Source organism: Rhodamnia argentea, chromosome 6, assembly GCF_020921035.1.
Source record: "Rhodamnia argentea isolate NSW1041297 chromosome 6, ASM2092103v1, whole genome shotgun sequence".
Taxonomy (NCBI): domain Eukaryota; kingdom Viridiplantae; phylum Streptophyta; class Magnoliopsida; order Myrtales; family Myrtaceae; genus Rhodamnia; species Rhodamnia argentea.
The window spans coordinates 17974667-17989288 of NC_063155.1; the positions used below are offsets into that span (position 1 = coordinate 17974667).

At 42.9% G+C, this 14622-nt stretch overlaps 1 protein-coding gene across 2 annotated transcripts; it reads right to left on the reverse strand.

The window, feature by feature from the left end:
• Nucleotides 1-11144: 11144 nt before the first annotated feature.
• On the reverse strand, nt 11145-13377 carry LOC115751666 (heavy metal-associated isoprenylated plant protein 34-like). Of its 2 annotated transcripts, none has more exons than XM_048280441.1 (3): nt 13208-13377; nt 12945-13020; nt 11145-12783 (listed from the first exon to the last, which is right to left on the reverse strand). In XM_048280441.1, the coding sequence occupies exons 1-3, from the start codon at nt 13229-13231 to the stop codon at nt 11369-11371; spliced, it is 1515 nt and encodes a 504-aa protein (XP_048136398.1). In that variant the 5' UTR covers nt 13232-13377; the 3' UTR covers nt 11145-11368. The 2 variants fall into 2 exon arrangements, with proteins under 2 accessions (XP_048136398.1, XP_030545473.1); XM_030689613.2 differs by having other exon boundaries at nt 13202-13377.
• Nucleotides 13378-14622: the final 1245 nt, after the last annotated feature.

The window sequence follows — 14622 nt, forward strand, 5'->3', positions numbered from 1 at the left end:
TTAACTATGCAAATAAATGAAGCATGATCAATCCCGTATACTCACAGAGATCTATAGGATAAAAACCTTATGTGCCACAAGAAATAGAGAGCAAATCCACTCAAAGGCCCTTCCACAGTTATACAAGTAATGCAAATGTCAAAGTAAACATGCTCTAATCATTAAAAAGACTAAGCTATGATTGTCAATGGTAGGCAAGAGGATACATGAAAGCTTAACAGATTTTTCACATGACAATGAGGAGAATACCTCACTAAGCGGGAAACACAAGGGTCGATGCTTCAAGTCCTTAGGCAATCACTTATGTTTGCATGGGTATCTAATGGGAATGAGAGCATAATCAACATTTCTAGTAGTGTGCTTTGAAGAATGAGCACAAAAATCAATACCGAAATGCAACAACAGTGTTACTTCAAAAAGACAGATCACTAAGAAAAGAAGGCATCAAGTAGATGACCAAACCAACAACACTTCACACTAAAGCAAAAGGAAGAAAAGATCTCCATTTCCAGACAAATTGCCCATTTTATTCTTGAACAATTCACCAACCGCTAGAATCACAACTAGAAAAGGCACAACAAGAAAGAATCGAAGTGAAAGAACCTGGATTCTGGTTGAGACGAGCAACTGCGGACGGAGCGAAAATGTGGCGACCTGATTTTTCGACAAGTGGATTTGTAGCATAATGGTATCTATCGAGTTCGGAAGTATTTGAGGGATTTAAAATTTTAGAGCGGTGGATTATAAAATGCGATATTATGATTGCATGCGGAAATTTTATTGGACAAAACAAAGTGATGGGAGCGGTAACTGTCGAACGAAAGGGCTAAATTGCCTAACACATGTTTTTGGTCTCGAGCATGTTCACTTGGTCTCAAGTTGGTTTACGTAATTTTGGTTAATGAGGGTGATGTTTTAAGAACGGTAGAATGATGGATGATCGGTAGTTGCCTCGAATCTTGTGAGATTCGTCCACGCGAAACCGGTCCCGAAAATCCCCAAGAAGCCCCAACTGACTTAGCCTCTCTTCCATCGCGTCTCTTACCCCCACCCCACTATAAAGCCTCACTTTCTCTTTCCTAAGTTCATTCTTGGTAACTTCCCATAGTTTGCTCCCAAGAACTCCTTCATGTTTCCTCTTTAGCACCCATCTCTCTCAGTTCACCACCGCCCGAGCCCTCTACTGCGTCGGTGACGCCACTTCCCCTTGGACAATGACGCTAGCTACACCCTCGGCTCAACCCCACCGTCGCCGTCTCACCAAGTCATCCGCTTGTCCGGCTCTCTCTCGTTGTGTGCCACCTTAGAAGAAATTGGCGACCCGAGCTCGTTTGCGGCAACGCTTCAACCCAATCTTCTTCGTGCTTGTACATGAGGCAAGTAGAGCTTCCTATTTAACAATTAAACTGGTTGTTGATTGCCGGATTGAGCGCAACAACGCCAATTTGCTTGAGTGTACGGAAACTGAATTTTGCTTGAATGTCGAAGAAAATGATCTTGCATGTTGAATCTATCTATTGGGTTAGTGTCTTGCGACTATGGGTAGATGGTATTCATGGTCTAATCGTTTGTTTTGGCGTCGAAAAGACATGAATTGATGCGGGTGTGTATGGGGGTGTTTAGTCGGAAATTGTGCGTAGTATTCAAGGAGTTTCTTTGATATGTATGTCTTATTTGAATATTGAATTATCAATTTATAGTCGTGGTAGTCGATTGGAAATGAAGGACAGCCTTGCTTGGTAAGGATTTAGTTCAAATTTGGGATCCGAATCTAGTAGAGTCGGCCTTGTGGTTTAGTCATGGTCAACCATTGCATGTTGATTCTGTTGCTTGGATTAGTGTTAATTGGTCATGGGTAAGTACAATGCACGAGCTGATCGTTTAGATTGTAATCGAGACGAAGCAATTTTAAGTCGGGTAGATTATGGGTATTTGGCCGAAACTCTTTGTGTTTGCTTGTGGATTGTAGCATCAGATTGTCCGGTTCGTAACAATTGTGGTTCGATATGGTATTGCGTGTTGATTTATGTCCTGGGGTCAGAGTCATATATTCACGAGTTTATACACAAGCCACGTATATTGGCACAATAATGCATTGAAAAATAAAAATGGATGAATTGAATGTGCATGAATTAGAATGAAATGAGCTATTCGGATGCGTTTTGGTAGTGTTACATTGGATGCAATCTGATGTGTTACATTAGATATGTTCTAACAACACCTTGTGGGAGTTGGAGGGAAATTGGGAAGTCAAAGGATGCGTTTCTTTGGGTGGTGCCCGATGATGCGTTCATTGGAAGTCTCACAGTGGGGGAATGCCTGTGGATGCGTTCTACAGAAGTCTAGGATACGTTCCTAGAAGTGACCAAAGGATGCGTTTCTTTGGTGGGATCAATAGAGGATGCGTTCCTCGGTATAGGGATGCATTCCCCGCTGAAATTAACAATGAGGCCAATCATGTGTGGTTCATTCTGATTGTGAATCTGCATTTCATGAGTGGGAGTCGAGAGATAGAAGTGTTGGCAAGCGTTTGCTCATGCACGTGTGATTCACAATTCATGTAGAGGTCTACTAGCCGGATAGTAGAGTATTGCCTTGCCGTGTAGTCTACTTGTTATGTCGTGCTTGATCTTGCCATTGATGGTTAGTTTAGCCGTTAAGTTGGATGTTCTGCTGCTGAGTTTTATTCTCACTCTCTTTAAATTCCATCTCGTTCATAGTATCGGAGAGGAGCCACGAAGAACACTTCCTGGATAGTGCCCAAGAGTAGTATTAATTGTGGTTAGTAATAGTGGTAGTAACTATGGACGATGGGGATGGTGGATCGAGAGAAGACGTTTTATTACCATCCCAGTTGTTTTCTTTGGATGAACTGATATATAGAACTAGTTAACTTCATATAGATAGGGAAAATTTCAAAAAAGGTTTCCAAGTGCTTTCATTTTCTCAAATAAGGGCCCGAAGTACTCTCATTGTCTCAAAGAAGGGCCTAAAGTGCACATTGTTTCAAATAAAGGCCTGAAGTTACTATATTAATCTCAAAAAAGGGCCTAAATTACTTTAGTTAGGGACATTTTGATAATTTACTATTTTATTTTATTTTTCCCTTTTTCTGTTTTTAAGATATTTTGAAAAAAAAAACAAAAACCGAAAGAAAAAAAATGAGGAACACGGGCGGGAGGTCCACCGACCTCCCGCCTATGGTCGTGGTGGGGCGGCGGGTATAGCCGTTGGGGTCGTTGACGCCTCGGCGAGAGCCCTCGCTTGAGCCGGGAGAGGACCACGACTCCCCCCAAGATCCGGGCAAGGGTCGGCGGCCCTTGCCCAAGTCCGACCAAGGGCCCCGACCATCGACCGGAGCCAAACCGGGTAGATGGCGCAATCCACCATCGCCCTCGTTGAGGCGTCGGCAATCCCGACGGCCATAGCCGCTGCTCCACTAGTGGTGGAGCAGCGGCCACAGGCGGGAGGTCGGTCCTCCCACCTGTTTTCTTCTTTTTATTTTTTATTTTAATTTAATTTAACACAAAATTAGGTTAAATTTATATTTTTACAAAAATGCTTTTGATTGGCCAAAAATTTTGGATGGCCAACTAGCCGGTGAGGTCAAGCCCTTATTTGAAATAACCATAGCCACTTCATGCCCTTTTTTGAGACAATAATGGCACTTGGGACCCTTTTTTGAACAAAATTCACTTCGGACCTTTATTTGAAAAAATAAGGGCACTTGGAACCCTTTTTTGGAATTTTTCCTATAGATATGTACAACTTAAGTTGGATTATCTGCTGGTTATGTTATATTGGGAGACTATGTGAAACAAGTACATGTTACATGAACCTATAATAGCTATACCCGTCTAGACACAAGTGTTGTTCTTGGTGGCTTAATTATGGGTTATTGACAGACTTAGTTTTGCCTTCGCATGCACCATATTATATGTAATAAAATATTAAAACAAATCGCGATTAGCAAGTAGGTAGCGAGACTATGACACCGCAGAAGAAGATGCGAACACGTGAGAGGCAGCCATGCGAGCTCGAGAGGCAACCATGCGAGATTCAAGCTCGAGAGGCGAGTACGCGAGAGGGAGCTTTGGGATTCCAGAGAGATCGACACTTGAGAACCCGAATTCCGGTTAAGACAAGCAACTACAGATTGAGCAAAGAAGATGTGAGCACACGGGAGGGGACCACGTGAGATTCAAGCTCGAGAGGCGAGCTTCGAGATTCTAGAGAGAGCTCGTAACTCCGGAAGAGAAGAGACAATAGAAAAGAAGTGAGAGGCTAGATCTAGGGCTTCTATTTTGAAAGGGCTAAACTTGGAATTATAATAAATATGTGAGGACAATAAAAAAAAAACTATTTATTCTCAACAGTATGTCAAGAATGCTAGAAAGTTTTCACCCCGCCTTGGGCTTTCGGTCTTTTGAAAGCTAACTTTCACCTAATGATGTTTTGAAAAAAAATTCCAAACACCTAGACTTTGGCCCAAATGGGCTTTCGACACCCAAAACCCCTTGAGAAAGCCCTTCCCAAGCACACTCTTTGGACATCCAAAGCCCCTTGGAAAAGCTCTTCCCAAACACATCCAAAGAATAGAATTGTGTTTAACGTGATTTATGCTTTTACCGTCATGACCCCGTAGGAGTTATTGTGGCAAGCGGGCCATTCGGCGGCTGCGGGAGAAGCAGAACCTAAGCAAGTGCGACAAAACCAGACCTTGCCGGCGGCAGAGCAAAGGTAATCGCCACAAAGGGAGTGTAGAAGGTGGACGACAGGTTGCACCGCTCGTCGCAGTGCTCCCACACCATCCCGCCATCAAGATCGACAAAGTGAGAGATGGGTTTTCGAGGGTTCCTCCTCGGTATGTTGGCCACACAAAGGCTTGTCGCGCCATCTTTGTGGACCATCAGGACGCAGCTGTTGATCATGGGCGGAGATGGCGGAGGTGGGGGAGTCGTTTGCGAGATTGAAGAGGGAGTGAGGAGAGAGAGAGAGCAGAGAAGATAAGAAGAAGAAGAAGAAGACGACGACGACGACGACAACGATGATGATGATGATGGAGGAGGAGGGGAGTGTGTGTGGCGGCCATGGGAGAGGGTTCAAATGTTGAGGTTGATGTCTTGTATTATGTTATCCAAGAGATTATGAGGCGGTTCCGAAAGGCTCCCCGCGATCGGACAACACTGGGGTCCCGCTCCCCGGTGAGCGGGCGGGGGTCCGGGGGGGCCGCCCGTGCTAGGGTCGCGGGGGTAGCGCCCCCGAGCCGCCAGAGGCGTTTTATGTTCGGTTATAGAATGATTTCTATGGGAAAATTAAATATTTTAGGCTATGTGGGCAATTTTGTAATTTGTGCCATGTAGGGTTTCACTATGTACATTTAGGGCGAAACAGGTCTCTATTATATAGAGAGAGTGTGAGAAAGAGCGGCTGTACACTTTTCTACGTTATTAGTGAAACAGATCTCATCTCCCCATGGACGTAGGTAGGCGGAACATCTCCGTTGCCGAACCACGTAAATTCTTGTGTTGTGCGAATTTCCATTACTTTCTTGCATCATTGATAGGATCGAATTTAGATATTCGACATCAAATTGATATATGAAAAGAGAAGAGTCATGAACAAATCTTGAGCCATGCAACTAAACATAACCAGTCGAACTAAGCCTTTTGTTTTCCACCAACGTTGTGGCTTCGGTTACAAAGGGATTCATAAGAAGAACATGGAGTCCGCCATTGATGCTAAGCTTTCAAGGAAAGCCTTACTGGCGATGCATGTCTTCAGCCGTAGCCGGGCGAGTATTGAAGAGGAAGGTTTTGGGGGGATGAACTGAACGGAAGCTTTATGGTTAGAGTTGGCTGAACTTTTTAGAGAAAAACACAGAAACAGCAATCAACCTCTTAGAGCTTTATAGGTTTATCTTGCTACCAGCTCTTGTTGCGATGGCTTATGGACGCATGTTCTGCAATGCCAAAGAAAGATATGCAGAGAGCTAGTAGTTAATCTTGTCTCCAATTTGAATGCAAAACGAAATAGATTGTCGGTGTAGAAAATCCTAACCCCGTTTTTCTGTCTTTCTGTGTTTTGTGCGTCTTCTAGTGAGATAAACACACTGCAAAGTCAGAGGCTCAACTCATGGGTCTAGCCCATTTCGCAAATAAAATATCCAAAATATGGTCGTGATAGAACCCATGGGCCCCTGATATGTATAACTATCCTAAGGTCAACGAGGAATCTTACAATTCTTCGCGGTTGCGGGTTGCAACTTGCCATTGCGGTTTGGTTCAAGAGGGGGACCATAGGGGCAAGACGTGCTTGCACCGATTGACAATAGATTGGAGATTCGGGTTGAAATTTGTTGACGTAGAAGAATATAGTGCTTTGATCGAGGGAGAAATAGGCTAATACGGTAGAGACTCGCATCCGAGGTAGAGAATGTCGAGTGCACGTGTGATTTGTGTAATAAAATATGAAATCTCGCATCAGATATCATTTAGAGCTACAAGAATCAATTGAGCTTGTCCACAACTCCACAGCCTATGCTTTTTTGTGAAAGTGCCAATTTACATTGTCAATAGGCTCAGGTTTTGGCCTCCCTCTTTAATCCCCCCCGGTGGGAAGGTGCTGTTTACGAGCTTTCGCATGATATGCGTGTTGAGGCCTAACGTTTGCATGTTCGATTCCCAACTTTGAATTAGTTCACGTCCTTCATTTTTTTAGGTAAAACTCGAGAGGTGCCATCACATAGACTATAGAATCTTATCCTAAGATCTCTCATAGAGAAAACGGTATCAATCACAAGGCATAGGATGGTCTAATCTAACCAAATCGCCGAGCTTTGCAATAGCAAACTTTTTATATGGGATTCTTGCTTCCATATGCCACCTGCTAAAACTGAAACTCTTCTTTCCATAGCAGCTTGAACAAAGGGTCGCACGTATGAAGGAGTCTCTTGCATATCGTCGGAACGCCCTTGACGCTAAGTAAGCCATTCAACTAGAGGTAAGTTGCGGACTTTTTTCCATTGTATTTTTTTATCGATATAGGATCCAGGACTCTTCTAAAAGGTAAGGTGATGGCGGCCAACGACGCTTCTAAATGGTAAGCAAATGGAGGTCACCTGCCTGATCATATCAGCAAATTAACGGCTGTGTTTGTAATTTGTGTCTATTTATATCAACATGAAAAGCCCATGACTTTATGTTTAACTTGTTAAATCTTGTCTAGAACATCTCCTATTCTTTTTCGTCTTCATTGTATAAACCTCTCTCTCTCTCTCTCTCTCTCTCTCTCTCTCTCTCTTTGCATTCTTGAATATCTTGACGGTAAGATGATGGAAAATTGTCAAAAAAATCTTAAACCTTTTACACTGTTACTAATCCAGTCTTAAATCTTTGAAGCTTGTGGATTCAATTCCAAACCTTTTCACCATTTGCCGATTCGGTCATATCGGTCGGAAATCGCCGATGTGGACGCCGAACGTCCTACGAGGCATCGCCGGCACTAACGTAAAAATTTCTAATAACATTTAAATATTTTAAAACTTTTTTCTTTTTTCTTTTTCTTTTTTCTATTTTTCCTTTTTCCATTTTACTTTTCCTTTTTTTCTTTTTTTCCCCTCCACCTAGCCCCAACCTCCGCCAGCCTCAGGCAAGAGCCGCACTTATCGACAGCTAGCAAGGTCATCCATTCAAGTGAGGGCCACCCTCGCCGGCCCCCGGCAAGGGCCACATTTGCCTGAGGTTGGCGAAAGGAAAAACAGGAAAAAGGAAAAAGGAAAAATTGCAAAAATAAAAAGGGAAGAAATTAAAAATTAAATAAAAATATTTTTTAAAAATATCCACGTCAGTGTCGGAAGTACCACATAGGATAGCCAACATCCACGTCGACGATTAATAAGACCGAATCTATAAAAGATAAAAATATTTAAGATTGAATCAATAAACTTAAAAAAGTTTATTCGGCCAAAAATACTTAAAAGGTTTAGAAATTTTTTGATAATTTTTCCTAAGACCAGATTTAGACCAGATTTAAAAGTGGCGCCTTCAGATCTTGAGGGCAGCGGAAGGTTGAGGGAGCGAGGGAAGGAGGGAGTGGTTGATTTGAGGATACGACAACGACAGAGGGCGGTGAGAGTGGTTGATTTGACTAGGAGACTATGACAGTCGATGGTGATGCAAGGTGAGCAATGGTCGAGAGAGAGAGAGAGAGAACACAGCTCGATATTGTTGCTAGGGTTTGAGCTTAATGGCCTAATTCCTCAAAAAAAATCTCTAATTTTAGTTTTTGTAACAATTATACATTTTATCTCATAAAAAAATTCATCTTTTAAGTGCAATCCTAATTATATTCTACACCTTTTTTCCCATAAAAAATCCCAACTTCAAGTTTAGTCTCAATTGTATCCTAATTTTTTTTATCTAATAAAAAATCCATAACTTTAGGTTAAGTATCAATTATATTCTAAACTTTTTCTCAGTTTTAGATTGAGTTTCAATTTTACTCAAATTTTTTTGTCTCATAAAAGACTACCAAGTTTTACTTGTGTGACCCCCTAGATTTACTTTTGTGACCCTATATTTGGGCCACAATTCGATTCATTTTTGTCTCATTCGCCATCCTAAAACCCTGTCAAGAGGCACTCCTTGTCTAGGCCTTCTGCCCTAGCGACCACTCCCCGATCTCGTCGGACCTGGTCATTACAAGCCCACCAGCTTCCGTGTAGTCCGTCCCCGAACCAACGAAATACACACCTACTAGAGGGTTCCCACTATGATTCCATATTGTGACGCCCTAGATTTAACTCACTGAAGTATTGTTCACTTTGGCCCGTTTCATACCAAGCCTCATTGTTTTGTCCTTTAACGTACAAGTAAGCACCTTTTAAGGAGCTCACCCACTCCTGCATTGCTTTCAACCGAGCACGCTTAGCTTTGGAGTTCCAAAACATACCGCTGTTGTTATGTCAAAAGGCGCTTCTGTGAGCTAATTCCAACATTCACATATATATTTCAAAATTACTCTCCCCCTATTCGATGCATTGTTTGGTTCATTCTTATCCCATTTACCATCTTAGAAACCCGTCGGGAGCCGCTCCTTATTCAAGCCCTCTGGCCTCGAGGACCACTCCTCGCCCTCTCGGACCGAGTCGTTGCAACTTGAGTCCTAAATTTACCTCCATTAACCCTTTGTCAAAATCGCCATTAGTGTTTTGCGCTCGGTCTTGATCTCTCGTGCTTGGGAATATGTCATTTCTCGCAGTTGAAGAGCTTGCACTCGGGACGCTCAAATAGCTCATGCTTAAGAGTTTTTCATTTTTTGGTTGTCAACAAGAAATTTTGGATAGATTGTTAATAGGGGCAAACTTGCGATTCAAGTAAAAATTTGTGATTTTTATGAGATTATAAAAATTTGATAGCAAAATTAGGACAAGATCTAAAGTTTGAGTTTTTCATAAGACAAACAAGGGTTAGAGTAGAATTTGAGCACGACCTAAAGTTGTGGATTTTTTATTGAATAAAAAAATATTTATGATGGAATTGAGACTGGACCTAAAGTTAAAAGCTTTTTATGAGACAAAAGATATAATTTGGAGAAGAACTAAAGTTGAAGATTTTTTAGGGCATTAAGCCTGAGTTTAATTGATACTTTTGATGAAACTCATGTTGGGTTGACACGATGTGCTAGTACTTGAGCTAGTTATGCCTTTGTTCTCAATGTGCATGTGAAATGAGAATGCGATTCACGTGGACTGCGGTGAGTCCAAACCAGGGGTGCGTTAGTTTCGGGGAAAAAAATTCACAACGAAGGAAAATGTTTTTCTCTTTTCAGGTTAGCGAATTAATTTTCCAACTCGAAGCATCCGTTATTTCTTTAGAGCGCAAATGATGTCGCATCAATTGGTCATTTTCGATAAACCAAACTAGCAAAAGTGCAGAAAACTAGCTCATAAAAAACTGTTCCACTCAAATAAATACACCATAGATTGCAGCTCTCGGATCCGCAGTCGTGCAAAAGAAAGTTGTCGTGTGGGGGGAGGGTTCTGAGGCAAAATATCTAATCTAATTCAAGGGGGGCATCATTACATATGCAGTACGACCGAGAGCCAACAAGAAGAAATTGTTAGTGCGTTGGACGGTGCAACAATCATTCTTTTTTCCATTCAAAAGGCAGAAACTTTAGATTTTCAATAGCCGCACTTCCGACGATCGAGCTATCAGAGCCTAACTCGAGTCGGGCCCCACCCTTTAGTCCTTCGACTCCATCAATAATAATACCACGTTTCATGACTTTTTCCCACCTAAGTTAAGTGTTGCCTAGTGCTATGTCCATTGAAGCCGGCATCTACCCGAAAGAGTTCCCGTCGTTCTCATATTCATCACGACGTGTTGAATCATGAGAATTTCCTTTGTCAATTATGCCACGGACGCTCAGCTTCTCGCGCGAGCGAATCCCGCCGAATTCGCATTCGGAATCCGTCGGATGTGAATTCGATGGAGTATTTCATGGTCTTCTTGATTAGCTTATGATGGGTTTGTTTGTCATTGAACCATACATAAACTTGTCAAAATGATTCATAAACTCATTTATTAATCCAAATATGATGAGATGAGTTGTTACTTCTATTGATTATATTTAATAAATGGATTTAAATATACTGTGAGTATTGAACGAGTTTACAATCACAATTTATTTAAATTCAACTCACCTCTCTAATTCTCTTTCGATTTTCTCTTATCCTTACCTCAATTTGGGTACAAATTTTCCAAAGTTATTAGCCGAGTCGAATATGCATAGCATGAAAATAGATCGAAACATATGAAAATTAGTCTAGCCGACTCGGGGTCTAATCGTGCACGTTCGGGGATCTGTCAAAATCACAGCATGGCACTGGGGTGCTCTCATTTGAAAACAAGCTTTGTCGCATTGGATGGCGGCCCTTTTCACAGCTGTCTAACACCTTCCAAGAACTAAAAGCGACTCTTCCAAAGATACTGATATTTTCTCGGACGGTTGTCCCCCCCACCACACTCCCTAGTCAAATCTCCCCACTAAAATTGCTTGCGGATCGTCCAGATCGCTCGAAAAACGTCCCATCCAACGGCGGACAATCGATGCACGATCTCCAACAAGCAAAGGTCATGAAACCAAAGAGCCGAGATTAGAGAAATTTGATGCTGAATTCTTAATTGGTAAACATGAGCTATGGTTACTTTTCAAAGACCTTGGCACTCTCCTTGCAACCAAAAGACACTTCTTCATAAGAAGCGCACAACACCTAACACGACAAAATTGAAATCCTAAAGAAGGCACTACTACTACTACACTCCCCCACTCCTACTACTACACCAGCATCGGCCCACTAAATTTACATGATGCTGCAACTGCCCGTGTTCTCGTCGCTGAACATGTGGACGTACGGATCCGAAGCCGGGGGCAGCATCGGTGGCACATACCCTACCGGCGCGTGCGGCCGAGCGTACATCATCGGCTGGAACATGTTGCTCCCCTGCGCCTGGTGGGCCATGGCCTGGGCCTGGGCCTGGGCTTGGGCCTGTTGATTCATCATCATGGCCATGTACTGTTGCTGGCTGTACGGATTACCCTGGCCCACTCCTTGATGGTACCCGCCATTCATCGGTAGCCCTTGCACGGCCGGGATGTGGCCCATCTGGCCCATTGGGTAATTTCCCATCTGGCCCATGGGCCCCATTGGGCCCACAAAACCATTACCACCTCTGGCCTTGCCATGATTAGGGACGTCCATGTCTTGGAGGAATCCAGGTTGCATCTTACTCATAGCGTAGGCCCCATCACCCACTCCTCCTCCTCCTCCTCCCCCTTTTTTACCGCCACCACCACCTCCCTTGCCGCCGCCGTTATTGCTGCCCTTGTTCTTCTTGCCGGACCCTTCGTTGAATCCATTCTTGCCACCATTTCCTAGCAAGTCACCACCATTTTTGCCTCCATTTTTACCACCACCTCCTCCTCCTTTGTTCTTGCCACCGTTTTGACCGTCATTTTTCTTTCCCTCCTTACCCTTTTTCCCATCCCCACCACTGCCTTTTCCACCACCAAACACCTTCATCAATCCCTGTATGTCGAAGACACTGCCTTTCTTGGGTTTGCCGACGCCGCCGCCGCCGCCGCCTTTCCCCCCTTTGCCGCCGCCGCCTTTTTTATCGCCTTTACCTTTAGGCCCTTGATGTCCCTGTGCACCACCGCCCCCACCCATCTTGGCTTGCTTCGAAGGAACATGGTGATGGCCACGGCCAAACTCCTCCCCAAACTCATCATCATACGATTCATCGTAAAACTCGTCATCACATTCATCATCAAATTCATCGTCAAAATCATCCTCACTCGCCCCAAAATCATCCTCAGCCAAGTTGAACCTGACAGTCTTCTGTTCCTTGGAAGGGAGCTTCAGATCTTTAGCACCACCCTTCATGTACAGCTGCTGCAGCTGAGCCAGCTGCTGTTGGATGTTTCCACCCATTTGCTGGTCCTTCCCATTGTTACCCTTTTGAGACTTGTTGTCTTTGCCTCCTTTGGCGTTCTCCATTTGCAAGTTGTTGAACTGGTGGTTGAGATTGAGAAGGTTTTGGTTGAATTGATGGTTGTCGCTGTTGTTGTTCTTGTTGTTCTTGGCTCCTCCTGATCCTCCCCAGAGCTCCGCATGTTTCCCAGACTTCTCAAGCTTCTTGATGAGCGTGTACGGATCTACCGAACCAGTCACTGTTACCTTGCCTTGCTCTGCATCTATACTAATCGAGCACACTCCTAAAACCAAACAGAAAGAAATAAAAATAAATCCTTCAGAAGAAGCCACAAGACTTCACATCAAACCAAAAATATCCAACGGAAACTATTTAAAAAAATCACTGAATCGACAGAGAAAATAGAACCAAAAGCAACAGGGGAGTAGGTTGGTATGTGGGTACCCTCAGTCTTCTTCAGCAGTTTTTTGACTTTGTGCTTACATCCCTCACAGTGTATGTTCACTCTGAGAGCACACGTCTGCGAGCAAAACCCACAAAACATAGACGAAGTTGGGACATTCAGATCTCAAAACCACAGGGAGAAAAAAGACAGTACAGACTTCCGCAGCCATAATGAAGAACCAAGAACACACAGACACGAAACTCTGTTTCATGCTAAATCAACTCAAGAATCAACAAAAAGGGGCCGACTGGTTTACCTGCATCTTCATGACATCTTGTTTGTTCATCCTTCCTGATACAGAGAAAGGAAGAAGAGAGCGAGAGAGAGAGACAGAGAGTCGTGTGTGCGTAAGTGAAGTAGCGAACTCAGAGGAGTAAGAGGTCTGAGAGTCTTAAGAAAGGGTAAGCCGGTTGGTGCAAAGCATTAACCTTTACCCTTCCCTTCCCTGTCTCGCTCTCTCTCTATCTCTCTCTTGTTTCAGAGCTCTCTGCAACTCTCGACATTTATGTGGGGGCGTGCGAGAGAGAGAGAGAGAAGCGGTGGACTTGGCTGTGAGGAAGCCATAAAACAACTCAACAAAACTGAAATTGGCTTTCGTTGGAAGGAGGCAAATTTAAAGAACAATAATTATAATATAATTTCGACGACGATAATAATGGGAATAATGATTTTTTTAATGTCGTTATGTGGATGTGTGCATCATAATAAAGCCCCAACTGGAGAAAAAAAAAACAGGGGAAACGCGCGCTTGACCAAGATAAAAGCGCTGCTGTGCAGAGCGGGGACACGTCTCAAAGGATGAGGACGGGTCGGATCACGGACTCGGAAAAGCTCCGTGTGGCCCAATTTAGGCGGGTCCGGTTCGGTCCCAAAACATTTATTGCAGTGTCTTAAGTTACGGAAAATCTCGTGAGGACGCTCCGGACCTTACAGAAATTGAAAAAGACATGCTGCCATCATTACTGTCCCCCAAAAAAAAAAAAAATCAGTCCTTACTTTTCCAAAAGACAATCGAATATTTTAATATCCTTCTTTATGGCAGACTTGTCGAAAATAGATTATAGATCCAATTTTTTAATCCATATTTGATTAGCTAACTAGACCAAAAACAAATCTTGTTATATAAATTAATTATATTAAGTAAGTATGTCGTAATTGGGTTTAATATGGTAGAGCTCAAAATAATATGGATGTCAAATGGGTTTACAATTTACTTAGATCAAAGCCACGTCAATAGCTCTGTTTTTATCGTCACTTGATCTCGCGCTCGCTCGCTTTGCATTTTAACCTCATTTTGAGTATAAGTGTTTCTATATTTAGTTAAAAGATTGTGTATGGATCGGATCGGATCGAGAATGAGTCGCCATATTTGTATTGCATGTAAATTGGTCAATTTGAATGAGACCATTTTCAATCCGATCCATGCCCTATCATATCCGCCGATTTGATAGATCTACTTTGTTATACCACCAAGTTAGTAAATACATATGATCAATGGATGGACTTTTTAGTTAAGCTGGCAAAAGAAGCGTAAATTTTGAGTTGTCGAGTCCATGATTAACCCATACTTATGAGCTAATTTCTCCATCAAGTCATGCATCACGCGAGGAGAAAATTATAAAAAAAGTCATAAATCTATTACAATTATGCTAATTTAGTTCTAAACTATTTTTTGCT